Source organism: Cutaneotrichosporon oleaginosum (assembly GCF_008065305.1).
Source record: "Cutaneotrichosporon oleaginosum strain ATCC 20508 chromosome Unknown ATCC20508_contig01, whole genome shotgun sequence".
NCBI lineage: Eukaryota > Fungi > Basidiomycota > Tremellomycetes > Trichosporonales > Trichosporonaceae > Cutaneotrichosporon > Cutaneotrichosporon oleaginosum.
This window is the reverse complement of record NW_027072170.1, coordinates 1,363,700-1,381,046: the sequence shown is the minus strand read 5'-3', so window position 1 is coordinate 1,381,046 and position 17,347 is coordinate 1,363,700. Positions and strand designations below refer to the sequence as shown.

Sequence of the window (17,347 nt, the reverse complement as noted above, 5' to 3'; positions counted from 1 at the left end):
AACGGTCATGCTGGTGTCGCTCACGACGTGGCGGGCTTGGAGGACGTGTCTGACGAACGCGGCGGCGTTGTACATGTCACGGGCGGGTTGGGGTCGTGAGGGCCTGACGCGGGCGGCGCGGGACTCGCCGGCGCCACGGCCGGCGCCGAACTAGTCGCCGCGAGCGGCGGCGGCGCGGCTGCGCGCGCTCGTTCTCCGCGTCGAACGCGTCGGCCTCCGCCGCCGACTTGAAGCGTCTGACGACGGGCACCGGGTCCTCGCGCGCGCCGATACGCACCCACCCGTCCGGATCGCTGGGACTCGTCATGACGATCCCGCGCGAGCTCCGTATCTGCACTTCGCGGGGGAGGCCTGCGCGCTCGCGCAGCTCGCGGTTCTCGGCCTCGATCAGCTCGATCTTGGAGAGCAAGTGCGCCTTCTCGTGCTCCCACCGCGCGCGTTCTTGCTCGAGGCTTTGGACGGCCCACTGGTAGTTCGTGGCGGCGCGGCCGCCGCGCGTCTCGGCGTCTTGGCGCGCGGCGCGCTCCGCGGCCGCCTCGGCACGCAGTTGGTCCGCGAGCGCAGTGGCCGCGCGGCGCGCCGCGCGCTCCGCCTCGAGCATCCGCATGAGGCGGTAGGGCGCGCAGCCGCGCGGACAGTCGAGCTCGTGGCACGCCGCGGTTTCGGGGTCGTGGTCGGACGCGGGCGCGCCCGCGCTCACGCTCGTGCTCGTGCTCGTGCTCGTGCTAGAGCTTGTGGGGGAGGGCGGGCGGGACGCTTCGAAGCCGCTGATGGGCGAGAGGGGGGTCGTGGGGGTCACGCTGAGGAGGGAGGGGGAGCCGTAGGGCGTGCGGCGGCGGCGGTCGTCGTCGTCGTCGTCGTCGATGCGGCGGCGGCGCGGCCGCTCGCTCACGCTCACGCGCGTCAGTGAGCGCCCGATGTCGCGGGTTTGTGGTGTCGGCGGGGAGATGTTGAGCGTGGGGGGAGGATAGGGCATGCGGCGCGCGGAGGAGCTGGAGGAGCCCGAGGAGGCGGGATGGTAGGACGCAGCGACGGCATATGCGTTCGCTGTCGGCGGAAAGGGGGTGCGCAGCTGGCGTCGGGGACTGCCGGGTGGAGTCGACATGTCAACATCGTCTGCCAACATGGCGCTCGAGCGAGGTGACGAGAGGTGAGACGCTGAGGTTTAAATGACTCTGAATCTTAGTACGCCTGTCGCGGCGCATGCCGACAGAGGGCAGCGAGGGGGGAGACGGAAGGTATCGAACGTTGGTCGGTGGCGCTGTGTAGCAAAGGAAAAGACGAGGATGGACTGGGCATGTGCGCATGCGCGGTGCGAAGCAGGTGTCGTCTCGGTTGAGCTGGGCGCGTCCGATTCGCCGGGTTGCCGCCGGGTCATAGCCCTCGCCCCGACGCCACAGCTACTGGCGTCACCTCGCCCTGTTTGGGAGTCACTCGTTGCATGGCGGGGGACGGAGAGGGATGGAGGGGGGGGGGGGGGGGGGGGGGGGAGAGGAGAGGACGGGGGCGAGAGAGAGAGAGAGAGAGAGAGAGACACAGACAGAGGGGCGGAGAGAGACAGAGGCGTAGTCTGGAGAAAGAGGCAGACGAGGAGAGTCAAATGGACAATTGATAATTGGCTCGAGTGCTGCTACGAATGCCAACAACTGAGTAAGAATGTGAGTGGAGAAGGAACGCAGAGGGTGAGGAATGCAGGGTTGAGGTTGGGGAAGTGGGGGCGAAGCGGTCCGAGCCCCGTGGGTCATAGACCAGTTTGCCAACAGCCAGCTAGCTGAGCAAGTCAGCCGTCAGGTTGCCATCGACGCCTCCCGTGGCCCCAGGATGGCCAGGATGGCGCAGGATGTGGCGGGGGCTTAGGCGCTCGCACCTGCTTGGGTCAACGTGCACCAGGAATGTAGGATCGTGACTGGATCCAATGGATAAATGACAGGGCGGATGTACGTGACTCTCCAAGTCGGCGTGCAGCGTGGCGCATTGACTAGTTGGGCCGGGCTAGTTGGACTGAGGCGCCGTCGACGAAAAGAGGGTGCTGAGAGGGATGGCGATTGTTTGTGCACCATGGTGCATTTGAGCATTTGAGGAATTGATTGTGCAAACTAGTCGACGCCAGGCCTTTGAATGCAGAATGCGAGTAACGGTGCCTTTTGATCCAGCTTCCTGGAGTCTTGTCTCAGATTTCATGTCGCCCCCGCTCGCGCCGCCCGAGTGCTCAGTAATCAGTGATCAGTGACAGGAAAACGCCACACCGCAGAGGCTCATGTCAGCTGGGTCAGCAATTTCATGAGCGCACAAAAGTCAACGTCAACGTCCAGGTGATCAGACGATCAGACGATGAGGCAAGCGGCACTTGGCGTCCGCTCGCTGGCGTCGACCCATCAATGAAGCTAATGTCTCACACGGATGTCTGCTATCCTTCGTCTTCGGACGTACATGACAATAGTACATTCAATATGCCAAGTGGTATTGTACGGGAAATCGACATTGACTGCTTGCGGGGACTCGCGGACTCGTTCTTGATCGGAATGTTTGGTGCGTGCGAAAGGGCTGGCTCTCGTGAGCGACATAATATCGCCTAAAAGCGGATGTTGAAGCTCTCGCCACATCCGCACGTGTCGACAATGTTCGGGTTCTCGAACACGAAGCCGGCGCTCAACCGGTTATCCCGCCAGTCCATGACGCTACCGATGATCGAAAAGAGCGCCTTCGAGTCGATAAGAACCTTGACGCCGTCCTGCTCGACGACCTCGTCGAACTTGCCTCCAGGAGGGTCAACGTACTCGAGGTGGTACGCCATGCCGGCACACCCGCGCGTCTTGACACCGATACGCAGCATCTTGGGCTCGGTGGGCGACGACATGAGTGCGCGAAGACGGGACACGGCGTTCGGAGTCTAGGATAAGCCGATGCTCAAAGATCCAATCTCGGCGGCGAGGAAGGTTGTCCAACACATCTCACCGCCGCCTCAAGTGGACTCACCATGGTCAATGCTGCCTTCTTGGCCTTGAACTGACGCCTGGGCTTAGGCGGCGCCTTCTCGGTGGCCGCAGGCGTTGGGGCAGGCTTGGGAGCAGCAGAGGAGGAAGGTGCGTTGAAGGACGGAATGTCGGACGCGGCGCGTACCATTGGGGCGGCGTGGGCTGCGCGGGCAGGGAGCGTGGAGGATGCGCGGACCAGTGGCCGCAAGTGGATGCGGGAGGACGAAGCGAGCGGAGACGCCGCGACGAGTGGTGCGATGCGGTGGCGGAGAGCGGACATTGTGGGTTTGCGGGGTGAGGGGGGAGTGGTTCAGAGGATGTAGTGTGCGTGGATGCAGCAGTGGGTGAGGTCTATGAGAGCGTTGATGCTAGACGTGTCTGAAGATGAGAGGATGGTGATGAAGACGAGGACGAGGATGTGATGACTGATGGAGTGGTGGAGAGGGGGATTGGGTGGAACGGAGCTGCGGCAACGGAGTCAGAGTGGCCAGATCGCCAACCGCTGCGGTGGTTGGAAACTCGAGCGATTTGATTGGTTAATGGCTCGACCTCGGCCTGCTAATTCCTGCTTCGGCGACAACAATAGGGGATCGGAAGAAGCCTGGGATGCGTGGGCAGCACTGCTTGGGACCGGGAATGGGAAGCAGGTGTAGATGGGTTCCGAAGGGTGCGGAGGTGTTGTTCTCGGATGCTGGTGACTAGCTTTGCTGAGCAAGGCGGGTGCTCTGGTTAAGAGCGAGTGGAGCGAGACGTGGGAATGGAAATAAGAGGGCATGTGGCACTAATCCCAAAGCCGACTTACTCCGTCATCCGACCACCCCCTCGGACCCTCGGACTTGTAGAACCCTCGGCGCTGTTCCAACTGCATCGCGAGCATTATGTTTGCCTGGCACTAGACGTCAGTCACCAAACCATGCATTCCAAGCCACCATGACGAATCTACTTGCCTTGCTGAAGCCTCACCGAACTTGGCAGAAGGAGGATTAATTCGACAAGTTGCAGGTTTACCCGATCTCAGCTTCTGGTGGTAGACGACACTCTTGCATGTCATCTTGTGGTGTGCATGGTGTGAGAGTCCTACGCGTGGGACAGTGGCACAGTGGGAATGGACTAACATTAGGTCGCTATCAGCGCTCTGCCTCCTTGGGCTGGCTCTTAATCGACTGTGTAAGAATACTGCAAAGACACCCGACGCCGCGACTGCCCAACTCGATCGTGTGAGAACACCCACGCCCACAGATTGCGCTCGCGCACGGCGAGAGATCTGTTCAAACAGACACGGTATGAGATCGCCAGCTGGCCAGAGTGAGACATGGTGATCACGGGCTCACATGACGGCGGCCTACTACTCGCGTCCGGCATCGGGCCCGTCGGGTTCTTTGGATGCTGCGGCAAATAGGGCGTTGTGGCATGCAGATGTGAGGCAGTGGTGGTCTTGAGAGCTCGAGAATAGACGAGCGTGGCATTCATCTCGAGAGATATGACGCAGGCCCACTATGCTGCATGATGAGGCAGGCAAGCGCCTAGATCTGTGCTCGCAATACAGTCCCATCGCATAATTGCCGCGCCACGGTCCTGATCTCGTGGCAGTGAACCATACAAGAGTAGGAAGAGAGTCCACCTGCCTGGACAGGAACAGTGCATGAAGAGGTGCGTCCACGGCGCGTCGCTCTCACGCCCGCCGTGCTGCTACTCCGACAACCTCGGCCTTCGCTTAGCTATCTGCGGGGCAAAAAGCAATAGTCTGGGGCTGTGGTAATGTCGAGCTGTGCCATATGTTGCATCGAATGAGGAAAGAGGAGGCGGGCAAACAGAACTCTCTTCTTGGCGCTCTGAAGCCAAGACAAGGAGATGGTGGATGAAAGCATGATCGCATGTATGACAGGCAAGAGATGGGTGGAATGGGTGGATGGATTCGGACACACGGTCCCTCATCTCACGCCACCCCACCACTATTCTCCCACTCTCCATCTCCATCTCCATCTCCATCTCTCATTATCTCATTATCTCTCTCTCTCTCGCGCTCTCTTTCACTCCTCCTCCTCCAGACATGCGCTAAGACCCGCTTGCAACAGTAATGGTCTCTCCCACTCCGATCCCCTCCCCCGGCGCCTACCCTCCCATTATCCGCACCGGCTCGCCACCGCAAAAACAAACCGCTATCCTTGCCCCCATCCCCATCCCCATCGCTCCCATCCCCCATCATGCCGTCCCACCACCCACCGTCGCTGGCCGACCCACCCCGCCCCCGCTCCAGCTCCCCAGCCTTACTCACAGGCGACGCGCCGACCCCGGTTCCTCTAGCGATGGCGCTGTGCGAGCCCGCATTCAGGCCCCCGCAGGTCCAAACAACCAGCCAGGCTGGCGGCAAGGCAAACCCCTCTTCGAGTGGATCACACGCAAGCTAGGCGCACGACGTGGCTCGGATGCGACAGCCGAAAGACCGCCCGTGCCCCACTACGTGCCCAAGGCGCACCGCCGTCCAGAGGGACGACGTCTGCATTACCGTCGTGCCGATCGCAATCTGTCTCCTGGAGATGCGAGCGTCAACCGCAACAGTGTCGACACAAACCGCCCCGAGAGCATGAGCATGAGCCTGCGCTCCTACAGCTTCAGCGCGAGTCAGACGCCCAGCGAGCGTCGCCGCGAAGCCAACAACCCTTACCCGTCCATCCCTGTCCCGATGCTTCGCCGCAGCTACCCGGCATCTACAATCGACTCTGGCTCCCGACCCCCTTCACTAAGCGTATTCAGCCGCTCACGCACGCCGTCCGTCGCCTCGCTGAGCGACCTAGCTGCGCGCGGGCCGCGCATCAGCATCGCTGACGATGCAGGCGGCGGCGGCTCCCTCGCCGGCTGTGCTGACGAGGACGCGAGCGTCCGGCCCATCCCGCCCTCCCCTACCTCCATGTCCGTGACATCCCGCTCAGGGTCGATGCCATTGTGGCGATCTGACTCGGCCTCGGCACCGCGTCGGGTGCGTACGACGTCTCCCCCACCCATTGTGGGGCGCAGAGACACCATTGGCTCGAGCGTGGGCGCGTCCTACACGAGCGAGGAGGACACCCAGAGCCGACAGAACAGTCTGGCGAGCACAAAGCCGACGACGGTCATGAGCTTTGAGAGCGCGTCGCCGGCGCACATTGCCGTCGCGCCCAGCCTCAGCAGCTCCCCACCCGTCCACAGAACGATGAGCTCGCCAACAACAACAGCCACGTCCATCGGGCACCTCCCGTCTCCCGTCTCGACGACATTTGCGCCCCTAGACGAGCCGTCCGTTCGTGTACCCTTGCACTCACGCTACCACCCGCGCAACAACCCCCACCCGTCAGCCGCGCCACGCCCCGACGCGTCGATCGTCACGCTCGCGTCGTCCAACTTCGCGCTCGCCCCGAGCCCCGTGGACAGAACCGCGGCGCGGCCCGGCTCGCTGCGGCTGCGCGAAACCGTCTCCCCATCCGCTTACCACGCTCCTCATATCACGTCTCCGACCGTAGCGTTCGCCGACCGCCCAGGAAGCATGCACGACGGTGTATCCACGCATGCGCTTTCCCTTTCGGTGCGCACGCGGAGCTACGGGCGCGCAGACGACGACGCGAGCATGCGCGCGATCCGGCGGCGCGGAAGCTGGGAGAGCGGCGAGAGCCGCTGGTCGTGGCGGCCCGGGCCGAGCGACGCGCCGATGCTGCACGCGCTCAACCGCCGCTCCGAGCTGCTCGCCGAGGGCGACGACGTCGCCTCCCCCGCCCGCTCCCTCTATACCAGAGAGTACCGGGTGCGCGAAGACGAGGAGCACGGCGAGCCCGTGCGCCTCCACCGCCCCGTCAGTGTCAAAGTATAATGTAATAGTACATGTATCACACGTTCCACCACAAGCTGCCGACGCCCTGCGCGTACCCCACAATCTCGTTGCCGCTGAGCTTGCTTTCGCCGTAGATGCGGTCCACGAAAGTGATGGGCACCTCGCCGAGCGTGTACCCCAGCGCGCGCGCGCGCACGACAATCTCCATCTGGAACACGTAGCCTTTGCTCGTGCACCGCCCGATGATGTCGCGCAACACCGGCAGGCGGTACAGCCTGAACGAGCCGGTGAGGTCTGAGATGCCGGGCCGCAGCACCGTGTCGGCGAGGAAGTTGGCGCCGCGCGACACGAGCTTGCGCTTCAAATCCCAGCCGTATACGCCCCCAGGGCCTAGCCCGACCGGCGTTTGCGCAGACGACGGCGGCGACGGGGACGACGCGTACCGCGTCCCCGTCACGATGTCGAGGTTGTGCAGCTTCTGCTGCTTGATGAACTCGGGGATGAATTTGGGCTGGGGTCAGCGACGCAGTCGAGGGCGGACGAGGGAGCGCAGAGAGCGAGACTAGCGCCGCGCAGGGATTGTAGGAGGGGGGCGCCCCCGCTACTTACGTGGTGAGAGAAGTCGGCGTCCATGATGATCACAAAGGTGCCGGTACAGAACTCGAGGCCGTGGACGTAGGCGGTGCCCAGGCCGAGCTTGCCCGCCCGGGGTTTGAGGACGACCTTGTCGTCGCCGTATGTTTTTGCGAGCTGCCGCGCGATGTCTTGTGTGCCGTCTGGGCTTGCGTCGTCGACGACGATGATCTCCCAGTCGAGGCCGCTGGCGTGAGTTGGGGCGGGGGCGGGGGGATGGCAGAGGCTATGGCGTGTGCAGCTATGCCGCCAAACTGCTAGGCAGATAGGCAGCGAGGCAGCACTGGACTAGACTGCACGACTCGACTGCACAGACGCAACCCGACGCACTTGCTCTCAAATGTCCGCGCTAGCAGCCACGTAATGACGGGCAGGTTCTTACGCTCATTGTACGTCGGCAGGATGACCGAGTACTTGTCAGGTCCTGGCGTCAGTGGGAAGCCGTGCAGAGCCTCTATGCGCGCCCCGCCTCTGCACACCACCTCACCAGTTGTCGTTGTCGCGGGCATGTCGATGATGGTGTGCGCCATGGTGCGATGCAGCGACACCTCTCCCCGTCGCGTCCACGTCAAGCGCAATTGCTCCCGCCCACCTCCACTTGACTTCTCCATACGCGTCTCATCCGTCATCGACATTTCATACATCCACCATGACAGACTTCGTCACGCTCGAGTCGGCGGACGGGTACAGCTTCGTGGTGCCGCGCAATGTCGCGCTCGCGAGTCCGACGCTCAAGGCTATGTTGGACGAGGATGGTGGGTGAAGGGAGGGAGGGGCTGACGGCAGCCGCGTTCCAGGAGGCTGCGAGCCGCACCGCGAAGCTGCAGTATCGGTGAGATGGGCATGAGAGCCGGAGCAGGAGCAGGGGCATGAGGAACGGGAGCAAGAGCAGGAAGAGGACGAGGTCGGAGCTCACGCCAGCGGTATCATCATCCTCAAGGTCATCGAGTACCTTGCGTTCAAAGTCCAGTATGCCGACTTTGCATCGACCGACATCCGCGAGGACTTCCAGAGCAAGATCGACCCATACATTGCCCTCGAGCTGTGAGACACGCCCCGGACGCACTGACACCAGCCTCACAGCCGCCGACTACCTCGACATCTGATCGGGCTCTGCACCGCCTCAGCCCACACTGTACGACCACCATTGCATGTATTACTTCTCGGCGCTGCTTCACGGCGCCTTGCCGCGGTGCTTGAGCATGCTCTCCGCAACGCCCTTGCCCAGCAGCAAGTCGGCGCGGACCTTTTCATCGGCGTCGTGCGCCGGCCCAGCGCGCTTGATCACCTCCTCGGCCTGCTCGGGCCGCACGACGACCACGCCGTCAAGGTCCGCCACGACGATGTCGCCGGGGTGCACGGTCGCATCGGGGAAGGGGGGGTCCGCGTTGGGCGGAGCCACCTTGATCTCGAGAGGCACGTTGAGCGCGCGCACACGCGTGAATGTGCCCGGGCCTAGGGTTGAGTGGTGCCGCGCAAATACAGGAAAGTCGACGGCACGGTGCTCGTTCAGATCGCGGCAGCCGCCGTCGAGGACTGCGCCGGCCACACCCTTCGTCTTGGCGGCGGTCGACATGAGGCCGCCCCAGCAGCCGGAGCGGGTGCCTGACGTCAGCGGTGCGACGCTTGGGGGGGGGGGGGGGGGACCTGTAGTTGTCCTGTCCTACGGCAACTCATCAGGCTGAAGCGACCGTCGAGGCGAGTCGGACAGTGCCTCGCACTGCTGCGTGGGAGCTAGTCACCGGTTGCCAGGGTTTCGGCCGAACTCACCCAGCGGCGTCTGCATGACGATAACGTGGCCGGGCGGGCACGCGTCCACGAAGTGCGTGTCGGGCTTGCTCTTATCGGGGTGGGAGGTGGGGACCATCTGATGTCAGCGGGGTGTGGGGGGTCGGAGAGGCGAGGGAGGGCAAGTGGGTACTGGGTGCGACGTCTGCAGCCGAGGTTTCATTCCGACTTTGGGCCTGCCCGGCGTCGCCCGGCGTCGCCCAACGACTCACCTCAACAGTGAACGCCGGGCCGGCGATGCGGGTCTCGCCGGCCTCGTAGAGCGGCGAATACATCTTGATGTCGGGAATGAGGCCGCCGTGCGCGACACCCATCTTGATGAGTGCGTCCGAGATCTGGTGTGAGCGGGGTACGTGTGGAGCAGGAGAGTTGGAAGGAGCTGGAACGCGTGGTGCCGGACAGCTAGCGGAAGTCAACGCAGTCGTCTGGTCGCTGTTGCCTGCGTCCAGCGCTGGCAGGGCCTGCCAGCGTCGATGACCTCCCGGTGAAGCTTGCTTCTCGCGGTTGCGCGCGCAAGCTCGCAAGCCTGCACGCCCGCAACCCACTACACTACCCACCTCGCACGTCGAGAGGTTGACGAGCCGCTTGGCAAGAGCTACGCCGGCCATGGTGTTTTCGAGCTGCCGTTTGTGGTGTGTCAGACGCGAGGCCATGAGTGTAACGCCAAGATCGAGATATCGGGTTATCTCAGGCAGAGTACCCGGGGGTGCATTCGTCCAGCACCCGAGGAGCCCAAGGGGTTCGCTCAGTACATGCTCCAGCCTCATCATGATTAGTTTCCAGTCCTCTGCATGCATGCTCTTGCTCATGCTCTTGCTAATCGCTCTTGCTCAACGCTCTCGCTCTCGCCGTCTGCACCTCCACATCCACCTCCACTCACAGCTTATCCGGCCCCGCCACAAGAAGTTCTCCGTCATGTTGTCATGTTGACGCTCCCCCTCGACACTTCACCCATCATGTCGAGGATAGAAATCTTGAATTTGGCCGGTACGTGCGCCGCACCCGCCGCATGCGCCGCTGACACCAGGGCTGCGGCACGACAACCGGCGGCCGTACGAGCTGCGCGCGTGCGCGTTCACGCTCGCCGCACACCCGCAAGCGGACGGGAGCGCGGGCGCCACGCAGGGCCTCACGCACGTCCAGGCGTCGGTGTATGGCCCGCGGGAGCCGCGGCAGCGCAGCGGCGCCGCGCACGACCACGCCGTCGTGAGCGTCGAGGTGGGCGTTGCGCCGTGGGCGCAGGGCGCGTTTGGGCGGGGCAAGAGCCGAGGGGATAAGTGAGTTGGGGGGGGGGGAGGGGGGAAAAGAGAGCTGACGCCAGACGCCTTGTCGAGATCGCCGCGGCCATCCGCCAGACATTCGAACCCGTGATCCAGCTGCAGCTGTATCCGCGCTCCGAGATCGCGATCCACGTACAGGTCCTCCAAGCTGATGGCGGTGAGTGTTCCGCGTTGCGGCGCTTACGCAGGCATCCTCCCGACGGCGATCAACGCGGTGACGCTCGCGCTGATCGACGCGGGCGTCGCGCTGCTCGACTACGTCGCGGCCGTGTCTGTGGGGCTGCACCTCAAACAGGCGTTGCTGGACCTGTCGGCGCCCGAGGAGAGCGACCTCCCCGCGCTCGTGGTTGCCAGCCTCCCGTCCAGCGGGAAGGTGACGCTCGCGCAGATGGAGACGCGGTTGCATGTCGACCGGTTCGAGGATATGCTGCGGCTCGGCGTGGATGCGTGTGCGGTCATCAAGGGCGAGATGGAGAGGGTGGTCAAGGCGCATACGCGTAGTGTTGTCGAGCGCATGGGGGCGGCGACGGTCGTCGCGCAGCCGCAGGATTAGTGTACGATATGCAGGTGTGCGAGAGAAGCCACGGCGTTCGTGAAGGGGTCGAGAAGGAGGGGTGACAGACTCTGACTCTGGTGAAAGTGGCAGCACCACCTCCGCCTGTGCTAACAGTATGACATGCATGAAACCAATACCTAAAGAAACGGCCAAAGCCATGCTACATAATCTTCGTGCACATGATGGATATTACGCGACAAGCGCACGCAAGCTCTTGTCAAAGCTCTCGGTTGCGCTCTCCTGCAGCAAGTGCAGGCGGTCCTTGTCGAGCAGCAAGTCCGAGACGGGCGGACGTGGCATGTACCCTGCACAGTGCATGTCGCTCGCGAACGCCTGCAGCGTGCCGAGCATGCCCGCGAGGCTCGCGACCTGGCGCACGTCGGTGCGGTCCGGGAAGAGCGAGGGGAGGAGCTGGAGTACGCGTGGGATGTTTTCCGCCAGCGCGCGCAGCTCGGCGGCTTCGCGCGGGTCGGGGTGGGCGCCGGAACGCCGGGCCGCCGCCAGGAGCGGCGTGGTGCGCTCCCGGATGTTGAGGTAGTCGAGGAACAGCTTGCCACCGTACTCCCAGCCTTCGGGGCGCAGGGGCTCAAGCTCCTTGCACAGATGCAGAAGAAGGTCGGGGTCGTCACGCAGCACGGCCTCGGGCGCAAGCTTGGTCACGAGCGTGCGCTGGGCGCGGTCGGCGAGCCCCGCGGGAATCAGGTCCCGGTACTCGCTGTAGGCGTTGCCCTGCGATGCGAGGTGGGCGGCGCGCGCCTCGTGCAGCCACTCGCGCGGAATGCGGAGCTTGTCGACGAGGAAGATCTGCTCGATGGGAGTGGGCTCTGGGTGCCGGAAGAGGAGTGCCTTGAGCGCGGCGCGGCGGCTGTCGGCATACGCGAGGTGCAGAAGGACATAGGCAGCCCAAGTCCACTGCCCCTCCTCCTCGAGCTGCGCGGCGTATGATTCTGTCATGCGGTTCGCTGTCGCACTGTAGCGTATGCCCGACCCGTCGGCCTCCTCACGGTCGGCAAAGTCACGCTTCTGCAGAGCCTGCGACAGGAGGAAAGAGATGTGCCAGGGAAGGCGCACATCCGTGGGGCTGGCGCCGCAGTCACGCGACGTGACGACCTCCTCAAGAGAGATCGTGCGGTCCGCGTACATCTTGATAAGGTTGAAGAGGACGTCGGTGGGCTCGGTAGGCATTTCCCAGCGGTTCCGGGCATCCGGCTGCTCAAGGTAAGGCGGGAGAGGCTTTGACGGAGGGTGGGACGACGAGAGCGCCTCGGTGTAGTACTGGAGGACGTCGGCGACGCCGAGCTCGAACGGGCACGCGTGCCAGAGGTACAGCCCGAAGGCGCGCTTCCAGTCCAGGTTCTCGTTGACAATCACGTCTGGTGCGTGGTCGGCACCGCGCTCGGGGTTGCCCTTGGACACGTTGGGGATGCCAGAGAGCAAGGCGTAGATCTTGCGATACGTGTACCCGATGAGCGAGTTGGTTTTGTACTTGGTCCAGTCTTCGAGCTGGCGGCGCACCTCTGCGCGGAACTCATCCGTGCTACCTGCCTGCGAGACAAGCGTTGCGAGACGCAAGTCGTTGCCGTCTAGTGCTGACTGCATGGCGCGGTCGATCCGGTTGCCAGTCAGGAGCGCGAACACTTTCGCAGGCCTGTCGTCGCCAGCTTTGGCAAGGTCGGCGTCCATGGCGGGCGCTACGGCGTCCTCGAGCCACTTGGAAAGCGCAAGCTTACGGCGCATCTCGGCTACACGGCTGCTGATGTCCTCCGGCGTGCTAGGGGAAAGCTTGAGGTCGACCTCGTCGAAGAGTGCCTGGCCCAGGCGCCAAAGATTAGCCTCGTGGGAGCGATCGCTGCTGTCGAAGAGTTTGGCAAAGTCCTTGAAGCGAATGTCCGTGTTGGTAATTGCCTCAGGAACCTTGTCCTCGTTCACGTCCACCTCGGTGTACTCGAGCAGAAGGGACAGTAGCCGGTCGGCGCGAGCCCGTTCAACTGCCTGCGACTCGGCCAGCAAGGCAACCTGCTGGACATATACGACGGCGTCGGGAGACGACTCGAACTCAGTCGTCGGAGAGCAGATCTTGCCCATGTGGACAAGCTCGCCGTTGGGACCCCAAGAGCACCTGAACGAGCGGCCCAATGCCAAGCCGGCATCAGGACGCACTCCTTCGTTGCCAGCCACGAAACTCTGGTCCAGCGGGACCTTGGCATACTTGCGCGGCTGGCGCAGCTGGGGCGGGCGGGAAGACTCGCCGAAGGAGGCGCGCTTGACAGCCCGGTCGTCAAGCCTCGCTACACCCTCCTCGGCAATCTCAAAACCCGCCTCGGCGCGCTTGCGCTCGAGCGCCTGGCGGATCTCGTTGGCCTTCTGCTCGGCAAGCGTCGGGCGTTTGGACTTTGTCTCCTGCGCGCCAAAGAATGCCGACTGCATCTCGCGCAGGCGCTGCATGCCCTGCGCACCGAGCTTGCTCTTGATGGCGCGGTAGGCGTCGGGCTCGTCCTCGTACTCGTCCTCGTACTCGGCCCCCGAGTCCATCATGTCGTCCTCGTCGTCGTACGACATCTCCGTGTCCTCCGAGCCGCTGTCGTGCTGGTCCGAGCTGGCGTCCATGTCATACAGGCTCTTCGTGGGAGGAAAGCCGTCCACATCCTCGTCGGAGTAGACTGAGGGTGACTTCTCCGGGAGCGACTTGGACTTGTTGGGGCTTGCCGAGTCAACACCTTCGTCCTCATCAGTCTCGTCGTCGCTGGCGTCCAAACCGTAGCGACTGAAGTGCTCGACGCGGAAGGTCCAGACGCCGTCCTTGAAGCCAATGAACTCCGTCTCCGGTACAGCCTGGATGCGCTTGAGCTGGCGCTTGTACCGCAGGTCGTTGGGGTCGGTGACAGGCTGGCGGGTCGCCTTGTCGCGCGCCCAGACGTTCTCAAGCGAGACCTCGGCGGGAACATTGAGGCCCTTGCCCCGAGGAGGCTTGTCGGTCTCGTCGGGGTAGACGGTGAGCTCGAGCGAGTCGAAGACGATGATGCCACCGAGAAGGTCGTTGAGCGACGGAAGGCTGGTCAGGTCGACGGGCTCGAGGAAGGTGACTTCGCCGTACTCCTTGCGACCGACAGTGAAGTTCGGGAGGGAACGGAGCTGGTCGTGGTCCATGGTCTTGAGCTTCTCAAGTTTGGGGCGGCACCAGTAGTCGCCCTTCTGCAGAGGACGCGCAGAGGTACCGGCGTTCGACAGCGACACCTCCATCTGGGCAGGACGGCGGGTGGGCGTGTCCTCGATTGCCTGGCGCGACGATGAGGCAAGGGGTCCAGGGCTGCGAGGGGAAAAGTCGGGGGTGGGCGCGACAGAGCTGCCGTTCGCAGAGCTACGCAGACCAGACTTGCCCAGGACGGACTCGAGCGGGTCCTCGCCACGCCCGTTCAGAGTCGTGCGGCCAGGAGCAACGGTTATCTTCTTGACGCTGGGACGCGGGATGAAAGCATTGGGGGAGAGAGCGGCGTCAGTCAAGCCCATGTAGCGCTCGGTGACCACCGGCGACCCGATGAGCGACGAGGTTCGGGACGAGCTTGGGATCGGACTCGACAACTTCGGAGAGGTGGTCGACCCGTTAACGGACGAGGTGGCGAAACCTCTCAGCTTGGCCAAGCGGTTGCCCTTGCTCGGGGAGGGGCGGTACGCTGACGCGGTGAGAGGCGGCAGGGCCGGCTTCTTGGTCGAACTGCCGAGCTCAAGCTTCTGGCCCGAGTACTGGAACAGGTCGTTGCGGCCATATGGGTTCTGGTCGACCGAGGCGGTGAGGGATGGCTGCTGCTGCTGCTGGTTGTTGAAGGTCGACTGGCCGAGAGTGCTGCCGAAAAGGCCGCCAGATTGACCGAGGGTGGACTGCTGCTGGGCAGGCTGAGCGCTGCCAAAGAGGCTGGTGGTAGGCTGGGCCGTTGTGGTCGACTGCCCGAGACTTCCAAAGAGCCCGCCGCCGGTGTTGGCAGCTGGCTGCTGCTGCTGCTGCTGACCGAAGAGGCCGCCGCCGCCGCCAAACAAGCTCGGCTTCGGGGCAGTCGAAGCGGTGTTTGAGCCAAACAAGCCGCCGCCGGTGTTGGTGGTCGCCGCGGGTTGCCCAAAGCCACCGAAGCCAGTGGTGGTTGTCTGTGCGGGTTGAGCCGGGGTAGAGCCGAAGAGGCCACCGGTGGTGGTCGCTGGCTTGGCACCGAAAAGGCCGCCGCCGGCATTGGCGGTGCTGGTGTTGCCAAACAGGCCGCCGCCGGTGGCCGCGGGCTGCGCCTGCTGCTGCTGCCCGAACAGACCACCGCCAGTGTTTGTCGCGGTGTTTGTCTGGCCAAACAAGCTGGTCGTCGGCTGTGTTGTGTTGGTGTTGGTCTGGCCGAACCCGCCGAAGCCGCTTGTCGTGCCCGTAGCGGGTGTCGAGCCAAAGAGACCGCCAGGCTTGGCAGCCGCCGTGTTGCCAAACAGTCCTCCGCTCTGCTGCTGCTGGTTGTTCTGCTGACCAAAGAGGCCGCCTCCGGTGTTGGTCTGCGTGTTGGTCTGACCAAAGCCGCCAGAGCCGCTACCGAACAGGCCGCCGCCGGTGTTCTGGGCCGGCTGCTGCTGCTGCTGTTGCCCGAAGCCGCCAAAGCCGGTTGTGGTGCCAGTGGTGTTGGTCTGCCCGAACGTGCTCGTCCCTGAGCCAGTCCCGAAGCCGGTGGTAGTCGCCCCAAACGCGGGCTTGTTGGCTGCGGCGCCGAAGCTGCCAAAGCCAGTGGTGGCAGGCTGCTGCTGCTGCTGGTTCTGGCCGAAGGGGTTAGAGTTGCCGAAAAGGCCGCCGCCAGTGTTCTGCGGCTGCTGCTGGGTCTGGCCGAACAAGCCACCGCCGGTGTTGGTGTTTTGGGCGCCAAACCCAGTGGTGGCAGTGTTAGTCTGGCCAAACAAGCCGCCGCCAGTGTTGGTTTGAGCGCCGAAACCGCCAGAGGTGGACCCGAAACCGCCGGTCGTGGTGCCGGTGCTGCCGAAAAGACCTCCAGGCTTGGGGGCACCGAATGTCGATGTCGAAGCCGCGGGCTGTCCGAAACCGCTCGTAGTTGCGCCGAACCCGCCCGAGGCCTGGCCAAACCCAGTGGCCGCGGGCTGCGCGGGCTGCGCGGTTGGCTCTTTGCGGCCCTGCTGGTAGTCGAGCATGCGCAGCTCCTCAAAGCTGCCGCCGCGGTAGGGCTCCATAGCGGTGATCACGTGGAAGAGGTGCGCAGGCATCTCCTTGCCCAAGCCCTGCGCTGGGTCGCGCTGCCATGTCGGCTGGTAAGGGGGCTGGGCGGTGCCGGTCTGGGGAATGGGGGGAGGGGGGTTGTTGTTGTACATGTGCACCTGGTTGCTGGGCTGATTGGCCTGGGTACTGGCGGCGCCAAACCCGCCCGTGCTGCCGCTACCGAATGTCGAGGTCGTTGTGCCAAAGCCCGAGGGGCGCGAGCCAAACAGGCCGCCCGTGGACGCGGTGTTTGTTGCGCCGAACGCATTGGTGGTGTTCGTGTTGGACGAGCCGAAAAGACCACCACCACTCGTGGTGGCGGTGCCCCCGAACGGTGTCGAGCCAGTAGCGCCAAATGTAGGCCGCGCACCAAACGTGCTTGTCGAAGCGGTGTTTGTGCCGAAGCCGCCAGAGCCTGCCGTCAGCGCCGTAGATCAGAAGAGCTCACCAAAGCCGCCGCCAGTGTTGGCACTAGCGCCAAAGAGGCCACCGCCCGTGTTCTGCTGCTGCTGAGGTTGTCCAAAGCCGCCCGTTGTGGCAGCCTGGCCAAATCCTATTGTCAGTGCCGTCGGCCCCGCGCGCATCCACGTACCAGTGTTCTGCTGCTGTCCAAACGTCGAGCCACCACCAAACAGGCCGCCGCCAGTGTTCTGCTGCGGCTGCTGCTGGTTGTTCTGGCCCCACGCCGAGTTGCCAAACATAGTGTTTAGAGTGGGGTGTACCTGGGGAAGAGGTGCTTAGGGGATGCACGCGCGCTCAGTGCTCGCCGCAAGCGTTGTGGGTATCAAGAAGCCGACGCGCCTGCCGAGCTGGAGCGTTGAATGCTGTGGACTCTTCAGCGCAGAGGCGACTGGCAAGTGGGAGGAGATGATTGTGAAGTGGGGGGGGGGGGGGGCTTCGAAGTTGTGGTGCACCATCAATCAACTTGCGGAGACCTCTGCACGCTGGGCTTGCGCCTGCGGCGTTACGGCGTCATTGCCACATGGCACCATGTGGCTATTGGGTGGCAAATGGATGTTTGTGACAATGTGTCGGCGAAGTCGGTCGTGCGCTTGGGATGGCCATGCATCCATTCTGTACTGCTCG

The 17,347-nt window shown here is 63.8% G+C and overlaps 8 protein-coding genes across 8 annotated transcripts; 3 read left to right on the top strand and 5 right to left on the bottom strand.

The window, feature by feature from the left end:
- Positions 1–76: 76 nt before the first annotated feature.
- On the bottom strand, positions 77–1,126 carry COLE_00569 (uncharacterized protein; the record flags this gene model as incomplete). The annotated part of the gene is made up of 1 exon (XM_018425407.1): positions 77–1,126. One exon carries the CDS (start codon positions 1,124–1,126, stop codon positions 77–79), a length of 1,050 nt encoding a protein of 349 aa, XP_018278454.1.
- A 1,446-nt stretch (positions 1,127–2,572) lies between these two features.
- COLE_00568 (uncharacterized protein) lies at positions 2,573–3,123 on the bottom strand (the record flags this gene model as incomplete). The annotated part of the gene is made up of 2 exons (XM_018420381.1): positions 2,573–2,890; positions 2,977–3,123. The coding sequence occupies 2 exons, from the start codon at positions 3,121–3,123 to the stop codon at positions 2,573–2,575; spliced, it is 465 nt and encodes a 154-aa protein (XP_018278455.1).
- Positions 3,124–5,052: 1,929 nt separating this feature from the next.
- Positions 5,053–6,816, top strand: COLE_00567 (uncharacterized protein; the record flags this gene model as incomplete). Its single annotated transcript, XM_018419256.2, has 1 exon — positions 5,053–6,816. One exon carries the CDS (start codon positions 5,053–5,055, stop codon positions 6,814–6,816), a length of 1,764 nt encoding a protein of 587 aa, XP_018278456.1.
- A 16-nt stretch (positions 6,817–6,832) lies between these two features.
- On the bottom strand, positions 6,833–7,919 carry COLE_00566 (uncharacterized protein; the record flags this gene model as incomplete). Its single annotated transcript, XM_018423307.2, has 4 exons — positions 6,833–7,288; positions 7,387–7,597; positions 7,741–7,834; positions 7,898–7,919. The coding sequence occupies 4 exons, from the start codon at positions 7,917–7,919 to the stop codon at positions 6,833–6,835; spliced, it is 783 nt and encodes a 260-aa protein (XP_018278457.1).
- A 140-nt stretch (positions 7,920–8,059) lies between these two features.
- On the top strand, positions 8,060–8,516 carry COLE_00565 (uncharacterized protein; the record flags this gene model as incomplete). Its single annotated transcript, XM_018420379.1, has 4 exons — positions 8,060–8,165; positions 8,197–8,242; positions 8,332–8,454; positions 8,486–8,516. 4 exons carry the CDS (start codon positions 8,060–8,062, stop codon positions 8,514–8,516), a joined length of 306 nt encoding a protein of 101 aa, XP_018278458.1.
- Positions 8,517–8,584: 68 nt separating this feature from the next.
- Positions 8,585–9,806, bottom strand: COLE_00564 (uncharacterized protein; the record flags this gene model as incomplete). Its single annotated transcript, XM_018423308.2, has 4 exons — positions 8,585–9,015; positions 9,181–9,277; positions 9,411–9,533; positions 9,756–9,806. The coding sequence occupies 4 exons, from the start codon at positions 9,804–9,806 to the stop codon at positions 8,585–8,587; spliced, it is 702 nt and encodes a 233-aa protein (XP_018278459.1).
- A 348-nt stretch (positions 9,807–10,154) lies between these two features.
- On the top strand, positions 10,155–11,031 carry COLE_00563 (uncharacterized protein; the record flags this gene model as incomplete). The annotated part of the gene is made up of 4 exons (XM_018425780.2): positions 10,155–10,185; positions 10,226–10,475; positions 10,520–10,635; positions 10,667–11,031. The coding sequence occupies 4 exons, from the start codon at positions 10,155–10,157 to the stop codon at positions 11,029–11,031; spliced, it is 762 nt and encodes a 253-aa protein (XP_018278460.1).
- Positions 11,032–11,223: 192 nt separating this feature from the next.
- Positions 11,224–16,962, bottom strand: COLE_00562 (uncharacterized protein; the record flags this gene model as incomplete). The annotated part of the gene is made up of 3 exons (XM_018420856.2): positions 11,224–16,676; positions 16,710–16,814; positions 16,854–16,962. 3 exons carry the CDS (start codon positions 16,960–16,962, stop codon positions 11,224–11,226), a joined length of 5,667 nt encoding a protein of 1,888 aa, XP_018278461.1.
- Positions 16,963–17,347: the final 385 nt, after the last annotated feature.